At 34.3% G+C, this 16,750-nt stretch overlaps 2 protein-coding genes across 4 annotated transcripts in view; one reads left to right on the forward strand and one right to left on the reverse strand.

The window, feature by feature from the left end:
• The window catches only part of ncm (pre-mRNA-splicing factor nucampholin), a 74,560-nt gene extending 73,848 nt beyond the window's left edge, over positions 1–712 (reverse strand). Inside the window, exon 1 of the mRNA XM_076512464.1 lies at positions 639–712. Within this exon, the coding sequence (XP_076368579.1) occupies positions 639–649 (11 nt within the window). The 5' untranslated portion in view covers positions 650–712. The remainder of the gene's footprint in view (positions 1–638) is intronic.
• A 751-nt stretch (positions 713–1,463) lies between these two features.
• The window catches only part of LOC143255971 (histone-lysine N-methyltransferase EZH2-like), a 54,837-nt gene continuing 39,550 nt past the window's right edge, over positions 1,464–16,750 (forward strand). For all 3 annotated transcript variants that reach the window (XM_076512465.1, XM_076512466.1, XM_076512467.1), the window contains exons 1-4: positions 1,464–1,681; positions 10,990–11,104; positions 14,622–14,750; positions 16,168–16,281. In XM_076512465.1, the coding sequence (XP_076368580.1) occupies positions 10,997–11,104; positions 14,622–14,750; positions 16,168–16,281 (351 nt within the window). In that variant the 5' untranslated portion in view covers positions 1,464–1,681; positions 10,990–10,996. The remainder of the gene's footprint in view (positions 1,682–10,989; positions 11,105–14,621; positions 14,751–16,167; positions 16,282–16,750) is intronic.

Below are 16,750 nucleotides of genomic sequence, written 5' to 3' on the forward strand. Positions count from 1 at the left end.
ATAAAATAATAACTGATAAATAAACATATATGTAACGATGTTTAAGGTCTAGATTACACCTCCATCTGAATAATTACTTTTTAGCAAACTCTAATTTGTCCAAACGTTGTGCCTTAATTTAACTACACATGCATTTGCTCATAGATAAATTAGAAGGGGCTCATAATGGTTGTAATGGCAGCAATTTATTGCTTTCTACAGTTTAGTCTGTATGAATTCTGTTGAAATTAGTTCATATCCCAAAGGAAAAATGCATGTGTCATCTGTTTTCAGCATAAGAAACTGTTTTACAGCTATACATTGGACTTGTTCATCAGTAGCATCTGTTATGAACTCTACAATAAATTATCCAAGTACAACCACATACTCTAGAACTATTATACTTAGGAGTATATTGTTATAATTTAAACAAGTTGTATTACTAGTGCTAGCGTTACTGTTATTACTATTAGCAGTAAGGGTGTTAGTGTAGTGACATTTTCACTATGTAATCCATGATATTAAAATCCAAAGGCAGAAAGAAAAGTTAGGCTAGATAAACTATTAAATGCAGTACATTAAATTAGGATCAAAAAGCGTTTGATTTTTGGGCAGACACTGAGAAATTCCAATATAAAATAATTTTATTTCGAACTTACCAACGAGGCATCCTTTATCTTACGAATGTACGATAAAACACATCTGCTAGCGCCATCTGAAAATTTGATTAAACACAACCCATCATTAAAAACAAAATAGAACAAACGAAACTATAATAACAGCAGTTATTATACTGAGTTTAATAGTCGTAGTAGTAAATATTATAACTTACATCAAAATACTAGCCCCCCGCTAGTACATCGGTATGTCTCCAGATTTACAACGCTAAAATTAGGGGTTCGATTCCCCTCGGTGAGCTCAGTAGATAGTCCCATGTGGCTTTTAAAAAGGCCCGGCATGGCCAAGCGCGTTAAGGCGTGCGCTTCGTAATCTGAGGGTCGCGGGTTCGCGCCCGAGTCGCGCCAAACATGCTCGCCCTCCCAGCCGTGGAGGCGTTATAATGTTCGGTCAATCCCACTATTTGTTGGTAAAAGAGTAGCCCAAGAGTTGGCGGTGGGTGGTGATGACTAGCTGCCTTCCCTCTAGTCTTACATTGCTAAATTAGGGACGGCTAGCACAGATAGCCCTCGAGTAGCTTTGTGCGAAATTCCAAAACAACAATGAGTATATCTCTCTACCAAATTTTAACGTTTTATATTAGTAACACGGATTTTCTAAATTATATTCTTTGTTATCTAAGCTTTAGATCGACTTTTCAAAATTATAGTGCACTGACCTTATAATCATATCTTCTTCATTCATTATTTGAATAAGATTTTATTAAAAGTTATGTTATTATTGCTCTTATATATATATATATATTGTGTGTAATTACTCTTTTTTCATCTAAAGAGCAAAATGTTAACAAATATAATATTTTAAGCATATTGATTGGAGCTTATATGTTTACGACGTAGAGTTCTAAATTCCTAATATAAATTATAGGCATGCGCCATCTAGTATGCTTAAATGGTTTTATAGTTATTCCGGCAGACAACCTGGCTATTCAATTCTAGTTCAATGTAAAATTGACATCGTGAAGTTTTAAATATAAATTATAAGTAATTTCGTTCTTGTTTGCTTTAATTTAAAGTATTTGTGTGTAAGTACACTCTTATACGTAGTTTACAGTACAGAGATAATTTTATACTGCTATTGACAAAGTGCCTTGGATTGGCCTTTTTCATTTTTTACTAAAAAATTCAGTTTATTAACACTAGTATTGATACTGCTGTTATTACTAGTGATAGTATTACTCGTTATTACTATTATAAGGATAGTAAATTATGAGTTACGAACTTGACACTGTGTGGAGTTCGAAATATGGAAAGGAGATTACAAATCAGCATATCCACTTGATTTCGTGGGGAAAGAAAACATATAGTAGAAGTATATTATAGTAATGTAATGCAAAATGTTCTTTTAAACCTTTTTTTCATTAATTATGAAAACAGGTTTAAATGTTGCATTTTTGAATAAATATTGTGTTTTAACCTTATGATAAACTGAAGTTCACAAAAGAAAAAAAATCCACATCGTTTAATTAAATTCTTAAAATGTCTATCTATACCATTCAATAAAGCATGCTATACCAAAGCTAACCACTGTGTTAGAAAAGAAAAAAAAAACTGTCTTAGCTGAAAATGATTCCTACCATATCAAAATGTACGTTTTTATCCATTAGCCCTATCATTCTTATCATTAATTATGTAAAAAGATGGTTCATCAACACTGTTTATTCCTTTAATCATTCTAAATACCTCATTAAGATCATCTCTACCTTTTTTCAAAAGAAAATTTCAGAGATTTTAACCTGTCCTTATATGAACCCTAGAGAGTTTGATTAAAGAATTTTTACCAGATCATTAAATGAAGTATAACATTTTATGGATAATAAGGACTTTTTTTAAGCCATTGTTGCTGTTCTGGAGGCTGAATTGTTACTTGAGGTCAGTATACAGCAAATGTCTAAAGGAGCAAGTATAAGAAGATTGTAAATTAGGATTCAGAAGATGTGACTCAAAAAAAACATCCTCTACTTAAAACAGGACTGCTTACCTGTGTAACAGTCAAATTAAAACAAAACTTTTGTTTTCTCTCAGACAAACATGTGAATGAGATTATGTTATGCAGCTAGATCTTGTTATTAGTGTTCTGACTCAACATCATAGCAATAGTGGATCAAAGACTGAGATTAAGCCATTCAGTCTTGAACTTGAAGAGGCAGACATACAGATGTTACTTCATATTGCCCATGATATCGGACAAGGTCACAGCTATCTGCTCGTAAAGACTGTGAATGCAGATCTTGTCTTCCTGGCTATGGCCCAAGTACAGCATCTATAATTATGTTTGAACCATGGAGAATTTTTTATGTTGGCAAATACTGCCATTACATCTATGCCCACTCTATTTCATCAAGCATGGAATCTGTAAAGTACAGTGATTTGTGTTGTTTTTTTTAAGCTCTAACAGAATATGGCACAACATCAGCCTTCATAAAAAAAGGAAAAATGACTGCATGGGACACTTGTGAGGTTACACCTCATTATACTTTGAATTATTCCAGAGGAATTATAGTTGAGAGGGATTTAAAGATCATTCCAGAGTCAGAGATTCTCGCATGTTTCACCAACCAAGGTGTTACAGCCATGCGTCGAATTTTTACTCATACAGACGAGATTATGGAGCCAACAAATGTTCTACTAATAACATTTACAACATCACATCCTCCTACCACAATCAAGGCAGAAAATCTGAATTGTAAGGTACAACCTTATATTCCTAACCCTGTAGGTGTTTTCATTGTCAACAATTTGGTCACTTGAAAACATCTTGTCATGGTTCTTTAACATGTGCCTGTTGTGCTGGTAAAGCCCATGATACTTTTGAATACCAACTAGAACCACATTGTGTTAACTGTAATGGTCCATGTCCTTCCTATTTTACTTCTTGCCCTGAATGGGCATAAAAGAAAGAAGTACAACATATCAAGACAGTTCTCAATATTACTTATCCAGAGGCTTGGAAATTACTATTCCCAGTTTCATCTTGGACTTATGCTGCTGTAATCCATTCCACTACTACAGTAGTCCAGACAGACCATTCTGTGCCTCCTACAGAATCCTTAACAGTGCATCTTAATTTAGTACCTTCCAAAATCAACAAGGTTAATGAATCAGTACCTACTTCTACCTCTGTGCCTATCACATATTCCAGTCATTGCTCAACTTCACCTTGTTCAAGCCCATGTGTTTCCATGGGGTCTTCCTCTTTTGACACCCCAAAAATTAACCCATTCGTTCATGTCCTCAATCACTGGAAAGTATGTCTACAAACTCCAACCTGCCTACTCAATCCAGAGCAGGATCACTAGAGAGTGACCAAGCCACATCCAGTAAAGAAAATATGTTTGGTCACAAACAGAAGGTCTCCTTGCCATATTCTCCTCCAAAATAAAGAAAAATGGCCACACTAATCCAATGGAACTGTCAAGATTTTCAATCAAATGTGAATGACATCAAGGATTTGATTGACTTCTATCATTCCAGATGTTTTTCTCTACAGGAAACATTTTTAAAACCTACTAATACAGGTACAATTCAACAATATTCCTTATACTGCAATGACAGGCCATGTGTAGGACAAGGACATGGGGAGTAGCACTGCTGGTTGGTCAACATGTGCCCACCTGGTCCTTGTCATTGAATATGCCCTTGGAGGCTGTAGCCATTTGTATCTCCCTGGGTCATATCATCACTGTTTGCTCTCTGTACCTCACCCCTGGGAAAAAATTATCATCCCTCAGACCTTAATACCATCATTGAGCAACTGCAAACCCCCTTTTTATTTTTTGGGGATCATAATGGGCATAATGCCCTCTGAGGTTGTTCTAGTATTGATGTGAGGGGTTGTGCTATAAAGCATATGCTCCTGAATCACAACCTGTCTCTTAAACTTATTTTCATGCAATCAATCAGTCATTTACTGCTACTGATCTTTCTATTTGTCCACCCTCGCTTTTCACTTGCTTTTCTTGGGAGGTTGACATCAATCCATGGGGTAGTGATCATTTTCCTATCATATTAAGAGAGATTGGCCATGGTCAGTGCCTCAGTGGAAGTTGGACCAGGCCAACTGACCCTCTTTTACTGTTCTCTTAGAACTTGATCCTGCCATCTTAAGTAAATCATTGATAGATGATTGTCCAAGCAGCAGTAACTAACTGTATTGTCCAAGCAGCTGCTCAGTGCATCCCCAAAACTTCGACATCTTTCCCACAGCATTCTCGCCCTTGGTGGAATTCTGCTTGTTCTATAACATGAAAAGCTCAGAAACATACTTGGGATAAATTTTGTAGATATCTCACACTTACAAACTGCATTGCATTTCAGCAAGCACAGGGTCGGTGAGTTGGATGTCAAAGCCAGAAGGAATCTTGGATTAAATATACCTCCAGTATTTCTTACCCACCAGTTCAAAAGTCATATGGGACAAGATCCAGAAGGTGAGTGGATGGTATACTTCTGCCCTCTTCCCTATCTTAATATTCAATAGCCATGAAGTTTCTGATGCTAAGAGTATTGCCCAGAACTTTTGGTGAATGTTTCTTGCATGTATCTAGCTTTTCAAACTCATCCCCTTCCTTCTTAGCTATTAAAACATGAGTTGAACATCTGCCTCTTTCCTTTTCGACTGATCATCCCTGTGACTACAACTGCTCTCTTACACTGATGGAACTCAAACTTGTGCTTCATAGGTCTGGCAATACATTAGTTGGACCTTATGATATACATTATGAGATGCTACGCCACCTTTCTCCTGCCTCTCTTACTATTCTCCTGACTGTCTTTAAATGGATATGGTAAGAGAATGTCTTTCCTGATGCTTAGTGCCAAGCTATTGTACTCCCTATTCTTAAACCTGGAAAGGATCCAAAGATTCCTTCAAATTACAGACTCATTGCTTTGACAAGTTTTCTCAGTAAGACCTTGGAAAGGATGATTAATGCTCATCTTGTTTGATTCAAGGAACCAAACAACCTTCTCTCACCCACAATAGACCACTTAATTCACCTTGAAACAGAGAAGCCTTTTTTGAAGTGACAACATCTTGTTTCTATTTTTTTTATTTGGAGAAAGCTTATGGTACAACATGGAGATATGGCATTTTGAGAGACTTTCACTCATATGGATTGCTTGACAACTTGCCACTTTTTATTAAGCTTTTTTTAATAAACTGCTGATTCCAGGTCCGTGTTGGCTCAACACTTTCTTGTTTTCCCACAGGAACTTGGAGTCCCTCAGGGCTGTGTTCTGAATATTACACTTTTCATTATAAAGATTAATGCCATCAGTGAACAGCTACCCCCACAGTTGCAAATAGTCTTTTCGTTGATGACTTTCACATCTCATGTCAGTCATCAAATATGAGGTTTCTTGAGCATTAGCTACAAACTGCAATCAATCATATACTTAAGAGGACCACAGCAAATGGTTTTCAACTTTCTCTCTCTGACACTTTGTGTACATTTCTGCCACCAATGGGGTAGTCATCGAGATCCAGAACATTGTATTGATGATCTTGTACTTCCTGTCATCCCTGAAGCAAAGTTCTTAGGGCTTATATTTGACTGTAAATTAAACTTTATTTCCCATATCAAGCAACTTTGTGCCAAATATACGAGTGAACTGAACATCCTACATGTCCTCTCTTAAACCTCTTGGGGAGTGGATCTATACTCCATGCTTAAAATTTATCGTGTCCTTATCTGATGCATACTTGACTGTGGATTTATGGTTTATGGTTCTGCCAGAACCTCAGCACTGAAAATGTTGATTCTATCCACCATCAGGGGCTTCGGCTTTGCACTGGGGCTTTTAGTATTTCTCTAGTCCAAAGTTTGTATGTGGAGTCCCATGAACCCCCTCTGTGTATTTGCAGTTTACAACTGTCTCTTATGTATGCTTCCAAATTTCACTCTTTACCACAGCATCCTACTTGGGGTTGTGTTTTCCATCCTTAGAGGGCCACACTTTTCTATAATACAAAATCTGCCATTGTTCCTTTTAGCCTTCGTATTCGGGCACAATCAGAAAAATTGGATATATCTTTGAATAGCATAGCAGTACCAACAGTTCGGCCTCTTTCATCATGGCTAATTACTATCCCCAACTGTGACTTATCTTTGAGTCATCTGAGAAATGCTGGTACTCCCAATTGGAAATATCTTTCTTCATTTGCTGAACATCTTTCAAACAATCCATCCATTCCCATATATACAGATGGTTCAAAATCAGGTGACTGTAGGCTTTGCCATGGTTTGTTACAGTTTGGTTGAAGCACACAGAATCCCCTCTATAGTTTTTGTGTTCACTGCTTAATTGTATGACATTTCTCTTGCCCTGAATCATATTGAAACTATGCAATATACGAATTGTACGATCCATACTGATTCTCTCAGCTGTCTATTGGCCCTGACATCATTTCATGTTAGTTACATTCCTGTTCTTATTAATATCCAAAATAAACTGGCCCATCTCTCTCTATCACCTATCTCTGTCCAGTTGTTTTGGCTACCAGGTCATGTTGGTATTGGTGAGAATGAGCTAACTAATAGAAAAGCAAAGTTCATCTGCTCTGGCTCTATCACCACCATCCCTGCTCTATATATGGACTATGGTCCAGTTAACAAAACCTAACTGTACACCAGTTGGCAGTTGACCTGGAGTGAGCAATGAAATAATAAGCTTCTTCAAATCAAGCTTCCTTTAGCTCTTTGGTCATCTTGTTTCTGTAAAGATTGAAGGGAGGAAGTTGTTTTGACTAGGCTACGCAGTTTTTTAACTCGCCACTTCCTTTTATCTGGTACTGATGCACCAATGTATGGACTGTGTGGCACTCAGGTCACAATTGTACATATTTTATTATCAAGCTGTCATTACAACCAAGAACGACGACACCATTTTAAACATATTTTTAAAGTAAGGTTGCTCTTGACATTAGCCAATATCATAGGTGATACTGGCTGCCTAACTCATGTTTTTACATTTTTAACCCTAGTATACACACACACACAAAAAATTACGTTGCCCACACTGGGGTCATTTTTGACCCCCACCAAAAATATTTAAAAAAAATTTATTTTCATATAAGCAAAGTATAAATTTGGACAAAATATTTATTCTATACAATTTATGCATACACTCTGGGTAACTTTATGGTCATTGCAAGCCATTTTACTATATTTGATACACTTTGAAGAATTTTTTTTCCTTGAATCACGTGCGCATATTTGACACCATTTCCTAACGTTCTCTTCAGCAACTTTTTGTCTTTTTGGAGGGATCACTTCATTTGTATCTTCTTCAGGCAGTAATTCATCAGTAAGCAACTTCAGAAATTCACGTCTTGCTCTTTTTTTGGTAGTTTGATGCAAATTCTGGATGGCACTGGCGATAGAGAAGGTAAGCATTGTATGCGGCAGCATCAAGAATGTTATAAAATAGTGCCATTGGCCACCTTCTGGTCTTTCTTTTTGTGGAAAAGAATCTAACTATTTGGTCTAGTGTATCGACTCCTCCTTTGGTGGAGTTATAGTATGATATTATTTCAGGTTTTCCTGATTCATCATCGATTGAGGGCTCTCCATGCAACGTAGATAAGAATATTCTAGAATGCTCGAGAACATTTATAGTGTTCTAGAATGTTCTAGAACACAAAATTTCATATCAATATATTATTTGATTGTTTACCAGAAATGTAATTGAGTTTTTTAAACGGGGGTCAAAAATGACCCCAATGTGCAAAACGTGAATTTCGACATTAGACAAGGGGTGTAATACCCCATTTGCATAAAATACGTGTTAAACGTATTAGTATAGTATGTTATTAGTATAGATTAAATTAGGTACATTTTTAGGCCAGAAAGTCACACCTTTGATATTTCTATAACAACTTAAACACAAGTGGGCCCATTTTTGACCCCCACCGTGTGTATGAGGGTTAAGAGCCATTGTACTTTTTAACTTAATTTAAGGTTTTTATTGGACTATATATTGTTTTAGCATGATTTCTTTTACACATTTCAATTTTATTTTGACCTGAACCCAGTACTGGAAAGGTCAACTTCAGGTGACTGACAGCAAGTTTGAACTTAATGCTTCAGTCTTCTTGGCAGGTCTTAATTTTACATATTTTATGTATTTTTACCTTCATTTCCATATACCATTACAGTATACTACATCTTGTTTGGCACAGATAGCCTTGTAGCTTTATGCCAATAAACATGAAATATTTACCTACCTTCCTGAGGCAAAGAAATCAAGACTGAACATAGTACACCATATGTGGCCTAATCAGTGGCCTACACTATGAAAGTATAACTTCTAGATTATAGTATTTCTGTAAGTAAAATCTAAAATATTTGCTAAAATCACTAACAGAAACCCAATGTTTTGATGACTTAAAATGATGTTGAAGCAGAGTACTAATATTCTATTCCTCTATAACATTTATTATAACTAAAATCCATCTGCCATTTATTTCACCATCTAACCAAATAATTAAAATTACTTTCTAAAGTAGCAGCAGAATCTTCACAAACCAACAACACTGAATACCCTAATACTGTTAGCATATGTAATTAACTTAATGATTGTTTTTCCATACATATTTGAATAACTTATTGACCATTTTTTGATACATGACATTGAGGTGAATTAGAAAAAGAAGAGCAAAGGTCCCAACACTGAGGTACCCCACATTTAACTCAACTCCATTTGTAATAAACCTTTGAATTCTTTCATCCACTTTCTTTTATATCCAATGGATCAGTCACATCTATAGAGATTGTCTGCTCCTGTATCTTTGTAAGCAGTAACCTCTTCAAAACCAAATGGTGACAATCAAAGAAAATCTTAAACTTCATTTTTTTCTTTCAGAAACTTTTTCCTGTCACTGAAGTAAGTCTAATAGGCATAGAATTACTAGAACAGTGCTCCTCACTTCTCTTAAAAAGAAAGACGACTAATATTAACTAATTTTCATTCTTATGGCATTGGAAAAATATCTGATCCAAGAGCTTTTAAACTTCCCAATTTTTTCTTAAGCTCAAAGTTAATGTGGCTTGACTTATTTCCATATAGTAACTCTTTAGGATAAAAATGTTACTTAAATCTTTATTAGTAAAAATTGAAGAAAAAGTAGAATTCAGTAACTCAGCCATTTCATAATCACCAGATATGAGCTTTCCTTTTTCAACACTCAAGTGCTTTATTCCATCAAACACTCTTGACTTTTTCTTCCTTGATGTATTTAAAGAAATCCTTACATTTTGTTATTCATATAACAACCTCAGCATACCCATATTTATATGTTCCTTAGATGACATGATAATCAAACAGATAAATGTATTTGATTCACTCTATTCTACAGGGTGGTCTGTAAGTCCCTACCTATCCATATGTTATTATAAATGATGTTATAATACTAATGATGAGTTGAAGGCAGCTGTTACTGCAGCATTTGGAACAATAACCCCTGCTATGTTGAGGAAAATGTCTTGCAGAACATGGCGTCGCATAATATGTAGCGAGAATGAGGTATAGCACACAGATATACTGGATACATAAGATATATGGATGGGTAGGGACTTACGGGCCACTCTGCATATACCAACTAATATAATATGCAACACTTATTCCAAGGAGTTCTGTGAGTCTAGATAACACCAATAATGTTGAAACATTTAACAGCAATGGAGGTTGAAGCTGGTGAGGCATTAAAACAGCTTTTTTGAAAACCGTTAAAAGTGCCACTGGTTAAATGTCAACCTTATAAGTACTTTTATGAAGAATTTCTGATAACGTATTCCGATAACTTGCCAATACCAAGGTGCTTATTGTAGTACAATTCTTATATGATACAAAACTGGATTAGAAGTTTTGATTATGAGATTTAAGTCTTTTGACTGAAGGAATGAACACTTTAATAAAAGGACCAGTCTAAATTAACTAATTATTTTTATAAGGTATTCTTACTTAGCTATATTATTATTAATTAAAATTCATTTAAGATTTATTTTTTCCAAATTATTTTGATATATATTGAAAAAATAACATCTAATAGTTCTATTAGGTTAACTACATTATTAGTTGATAGTGCTGTAAAATGTATCATGTGTTGCTTGTCAAATTAGAATAATTATCAAATTGTCTCAATTAAAAACAAAGTTAGAAAGTTTGTTATTCTTTACAAATGTTGTAAATTATTAAATAAGAACACTTAACTGCATAGAGGAATTGTCTTATACTTGGTAAAATGTCTTGTATGAATAATTAGTAAAATGTGTACTATGTCATGTGTGATATATATGCTTGATCTATTAATAAATGTCTAAATATATTTAAGACTAAAAATGACAGTAGAAGCCCAGAAGGTGTCAGCAGAGTGGAAGAAACGAGTAAAATCTGAATACATGAGAATAAGACAGCTAAAAAGATTTAAACGTCATGATGAGGTCAAAGTGAGTGTTTTAATTTTTCTGTTGGAAGTTCATAGATGCTGTTTTTCTCATGAAATGACTACTTTTTTTCTATATATTTTCCTTTTGGTACTAAACTGGAAGATACAAGATTTATGTATTTGTTAATATTAATTTGAGGATTTTGATTAATGGTTTCTAAGGAAATTCCACTGTTGGAAGTTTTGGATGCATTCAATAATAGTAACTTATTCAGATTTCTTATTTTCAGCTTCATTACAAAAATTCTAAATTACCCATGAAATTAGTTGAAATTTACATGCAGTAATGACAAAATGTTTGTACTGTAGTTATTCTGATAGCTTGTAACTTGTTTTGTAAACATAACTAAAAAGTTTTCAATATGATAAACAACAGAAGTAAATTTTCATGGTTTTTACAAGGTTATATTTCTGTTTTGCTTTCTTTTTAATGGTATTTAAAGTTTTATAGGAATTTCTTGTGAAAAATAATTTATTTTAAAATATACTAATTTAGAATACTTTGTTTAATTTCTAATTCTGACATGATACCTTACCACTACACTCAAAATAGATTTTCTTGATTTGTTCTACAGTTTACATGCAGAAAATATGTCACTAGCCTCAAGGCTCCCATCTAACATTGCATGTTTATGAGTGGTGCAGCTGGGTTATAGTATGTAAATGAGCATGCAACAAACCACATCAACAAGAATACAGTATACCCTTTTATTGCAACTGACTCCCTCTGTATTATAGAGCACAATCATCACTTCTTGATTTTGCATTATCAAGTGGAGTTGTACATATTTTCAATTTAGTATGTAACTTTTTTGTTCAAACTTCAACTTTTTAATAATTTCAGTTTGTTGTAATTTTCTTCTTGAAGGTTTTTCTCTATTCTTCCATATTATGAACTTCCAATTTAATGTACTAACAACTGCTTGTGGTATGGAAACTTCTACTTGTCTTTCCAGACTTAACATTACTATGGCTTTAGGATGAGGAAGTTTCAACCTTGATGCATTGGGAGTTGGTCTTAACATGCAGCCTGTGGTGTCTCCTGACATGCAGTCAGATCTCCTGTTTCCTGAGGGTGAAGAATTGAAGTCTTTTTTGCCTCCAATTTTTCTCCTTCTTCTGAGTATTCTCCTCTGGATGTCCCTCATCCTTCATCTCTTTATTACCCTTTGTTTCTTTCTCCTGTTTCCTACAAGTCTTCCCCCTCCCTTCTTCATGCTGATTTAAAATCCATTTATTTAATTTTTTTCCTTTCCAGATATTTATGTTCATGCTGTTTCTTTTTCAAACTGCATGCTGCTGCCAGCATGCCTTTACCCCCACATTTTGTAGGCATAGATGCTTTGAGTTACTATAGGACTGAGTTTCTTTTCTTGATTCTCAGACCTTGGAATCACAGATTTAGGCATGAGACTCTGATTTTTCTGCTATCATTCTCTTTTCTTCTGCTAATTCTCTCATCTTTGTCAGGCCCTAACAATTCTCCCACAGTACCTTTTGTCAATTCTGTTTCTTTCTTAAGCTATCCATCATCCCCCTGAAGGTTTTTTTGGTAGATGTGCATTTCCTTTGTTTCTCCATGATAGTGCATTTACCTTCTGCATCTTTATCCCATTTTGTGTGATTGCTTCGTTAATGCAGTCTCCTTGGCAGGGATGCCCTTTTGTTGCATGTGCATTTGCCTGACCTTTGTTGAATCCTTCTCTACATCACTCTATTTTTTTTTAGATGTTCCTGATACTTTGTAACTTGTATGGGTGGCTCATCTATTTCTTATCTTGTTTTTCATCTTTCTCAATCCTCTCCTGTTTCTTGACATCCAGCTTCCTTTCCTCTCCCATCATTGTCTTTTCAGATGTTAATATTGCCAGTGGATATCCCTTGGGTTTTGGCTCATTAGGGGTACAGTTGGCCCAATTTCTCATCTGTGGAATCCTTTCATTGCAGGGCCCGGCATGGCCAAGCATGTTAAGGCATGTGACTCATAATCTGAGGGTCGCGGGTTCGCATCCCCGTCGCGCCAAACATGCTTGCCTCTTTCAGCCGTGGGGGCATTATAATGTGACGGTCAATCCCACTATTCGTTGGTAAAAGAGTAGCCCAAGGGTCGGCGGTGGGTGGTGATGACTAGGTATCTTCCCTCTAGTCTTACACTGCTAAATTAGGGGCAGCTAGCACAGATTGCCCTTGAGTAGCTTTGTGTGAAATTCAAAACAAACAAACAAACAAACACACTTTTCATTGCAGATTGTTGGGTTTTCAGGTGTTGGCAGATGATCTGTGTTTTAATTGACCACTCCTTCTCCAGTTCTCATTTCTTTTTCTCCAAGGTAATTTTATGTTCCTTACAGAAGGATGTTACCAAACAGATAAAAAATGTCTCTCTTCTCTGGGAGTATATTCCCATCTATTCATTGTCCCCAGGAGAACATTATGATATAGATGATTAACTCTGTCTTGCCAGACTCCTTCTTCTGTTGAAGATGTCTCATCTGGGTTGGCTAGTCTGATGCTTCAACTTCATTGTGACTGTGTTTAATATTTTGTCTACCTGGGTGTCTTTCTCAATTTGAGTACAAGATCTGGTTCAGCCATCAACTGTGCATCTTCCTACCATAGAGATTTTAATTTCTAAGATTCTTCAGTCTACTACTTTTCCTTGTCATTGTAGTGGCTTGGTCATTCTAATATGAATTTCAGTATTCCCCATCTTTCCTTGACCCAATCTGTATCTGGGGTTTGGAAATGTTGGCTTCTTATCAAGCTTGTCAATGACTTCTGTCAATAAGACATTTCTTATTCAAAATTCTGAATATCCATCAATACAGTGTTATTAGCAGCTTGGTTTTGTTGGAAATAGTGTATAACACATTTTGCACCTTAGGTCTTCATGTACAGTTGTTTCCATATTTTACATCACAACTTCTAGATAACTTCACAAACAAACTGATATTTAGTACATACATATAAAACATTTTAATGTTTTATGTTATTATGTTATATATATTCCTCCAATAGTAAGCAATACAATTTACTGGTCTCTGGCTGTAAGCAACAGAATTATAATAATACTGTTGTATTAATTTGAATATGCTTGTTACTTTGTGTATGTTAGTGAAGATTTATAAATTAAAGTTTTCATTTGAGGTTTAGAGGTATTTTTAAATGTTTGTGTATGTGACAGAGTTTCATAATTCAGAATTTCAGAAATTTGTTTGGCTTTTTAAAATTTTTCTCTCAATTTTTCTAGCAATAAAATGAAAGGTTCAAGAAAAAACGTTTTTTTACCAATGGACAAAGTATTATGGTAATCGTTATTGCTCCTAGAAGTATGAATTCCATGCCTTTGTCTACATTATTCCTAGTTAGTTGTGGGTATGGTAGTTATTCCTTAGTACATATACCAATTAATATAGAACTTTACTGCTTATCAACATAGCTCGTAATTTAGTCAAATATGGTGAATCTGTTAATTACAGTCAATGTTTTAAAGGCTTGTTTTTTATTATGGTAATCAGGCTGCCTACATGTCCAACAGACAGTTCATCAATGAAACCACAGCATTGGTGAAGAAATGGCACCTAGAAAAAAAGGCAGAGGCTGTCTTTCCAACAGAAGTTCCAGCTCACTTTCCTCTCATGAAGAAGGTATAAAGAACAGTTGAAAATTAAATACTGAACCATCTGTAAAACAGACCCCCCCCTTTTATATTTTGTACAACATATTATGATGTCACGGCAAATGAAATATATGAAATTTGTATTTTACTACTATCAGTTCAGTGTTGAAATGGAGATTTTAGTGGTAAGTTTCAAAACTTTAATGGATTACAACTGCCATTTTAAATGAAATAAAATGAAGTTTCAGCTTCTGTACTGAGGCCTTCATAATTTTCTTCTCCCAAAGCTTTGCTACAGCTCTTAGATGCAAGGGTGCAAAATAGTTTATCTTGAAAGTATAAACTGAAAACAAACGAGTAAATTTATACCTAATTTTCAAATAATTAACCTTAGGTAGTTTCTAAAACTTTTACTGTAGCTAACCAAGGTTTGTTTACATACTTTGCTGTTTAATGTACACAAAAACTGTTAAACATTTTATTCTTAATGTGAATTTCTTTCTTATTAGTGTATGCTAAAATCTTTACATTGTGATGAAGTGAAAGTTAAAGACATTTTTTTAAAATAAATAACCCTTTTAGAAATTTATTTCAGTACTTTTTCATACTAGACATTTTATTACAAAAATGTCTTGAGTAAATTAGACAATTACACATGTATTAAGTGTGCACAAAAATTAGTATTAACAAACTGTTAGTCTGGTTTAGAATTATTAATGTTGTTTCTCTAATACATTCTTTACTATTTATAATGCAACTTAGTAATGTATATTATTGTTGATAGAAATAACTTTTACTTGTTAATTATAAGTGTACAGCACATATGCAGTTTTAAAGAAAACATAGTTTTACAGGTTGCAATAATTTTATTTCTTCATTGACTGGCCTTGTGCCTCCTTAGCCAATCAAAATCTTTCTTAGATAAGAATGAAGAAAAATTATTTCATGTATTACTTCTAACATTTGTCAGCTAATTGTATTAAGTTTAAAGTGTTGTAATAGAAACACCTTTGACATTACTTGATAAGAAAGCAAGAAAAATATATCTGAAGCATCAGATATTTCCAATATAATCCTTTATTTATGTATCAATGATAAGATATGTTCCTGTTTAAATATATAATGTAATTTGGTGATTCACTATTAAACATGGTTAAGGAAATGTTTTGAGAAGCTTTGCTTTATCTTACTGTAATTCCTTCTTTAACATTCTATCAAAAGTAAAGTGTATAGAACTTTTACATTATTTACATACTAGGCACCAGTGAAAGAAAACATTAAGTCAAAGTGAGTTTTTGCTAACTGTAAGGAAAAGAATACTAGTAAGTTTAATGTTTTGCACTTTTTAGCAAGAGAAATTCTTATTTAGTATTAGGGTGTAAATCCCTATGATGAACATTTTAATATTTCGTTTCTCACACTTTAAACTATTATGCTTCTTTCAGGCTGAAATTGAAGTTTCTGATGGTACAATACAGAGCAAACCTATTAGGATAATGTATGGTGTAAACTCTATCCCTACTATGTACACGTGGGCACCAATACAACAGAACTTTATGGTAAGGTATTACATTTTGTCATTGGATGAAACTGTGCCATTTACTTCCTGATAATTAACATGCTTATATTATAGTGCTTTGTGATTAATAAAACTTGCATATGTGAGTAATTTAACTAACTTGCATTATATTATTTAGATTTCTAAACTTGTTTTATGTTTGTTTTGAAATCATTCAATCTACTGACCCAAATATGACAAGATTGCCTGGCAGAATGTTTAAGATCCTTGCTTGAGAAATGCTTGGTTAAAATTACAGCTTGTGCATGTATTCTTCCAGGTCAAGAGTAATTCAGCTTCTGCAATTTTTTGTTCTTTATATGGTTTACTGAATTTTTCTGATGTTACACATTTTATGCTATCATCAGAATAAGAAGACATTACTTTTGATGATACTATAACACGTATCCAGATTTCTTTGCTAGTTTGATGTGCTTTTCCAGATGTTGATCTTTGGTTATTCTTTAGTA

This window comes from Tachypleus tridentatus, chromosome 7, assembly GCF_004210375.1.
Source record: "Tachypleus tridentatus isolate NWPU-2018 chromosome 7, ASM421037v1, whole genome shotgun sequence".
Taxonomy (NCBI): Eukaryota; Metazoa; Arthropoda; class Merostomata; order Xiphosura; family Limulidae; genus Tachypleus; species Tachypleus tridentatus.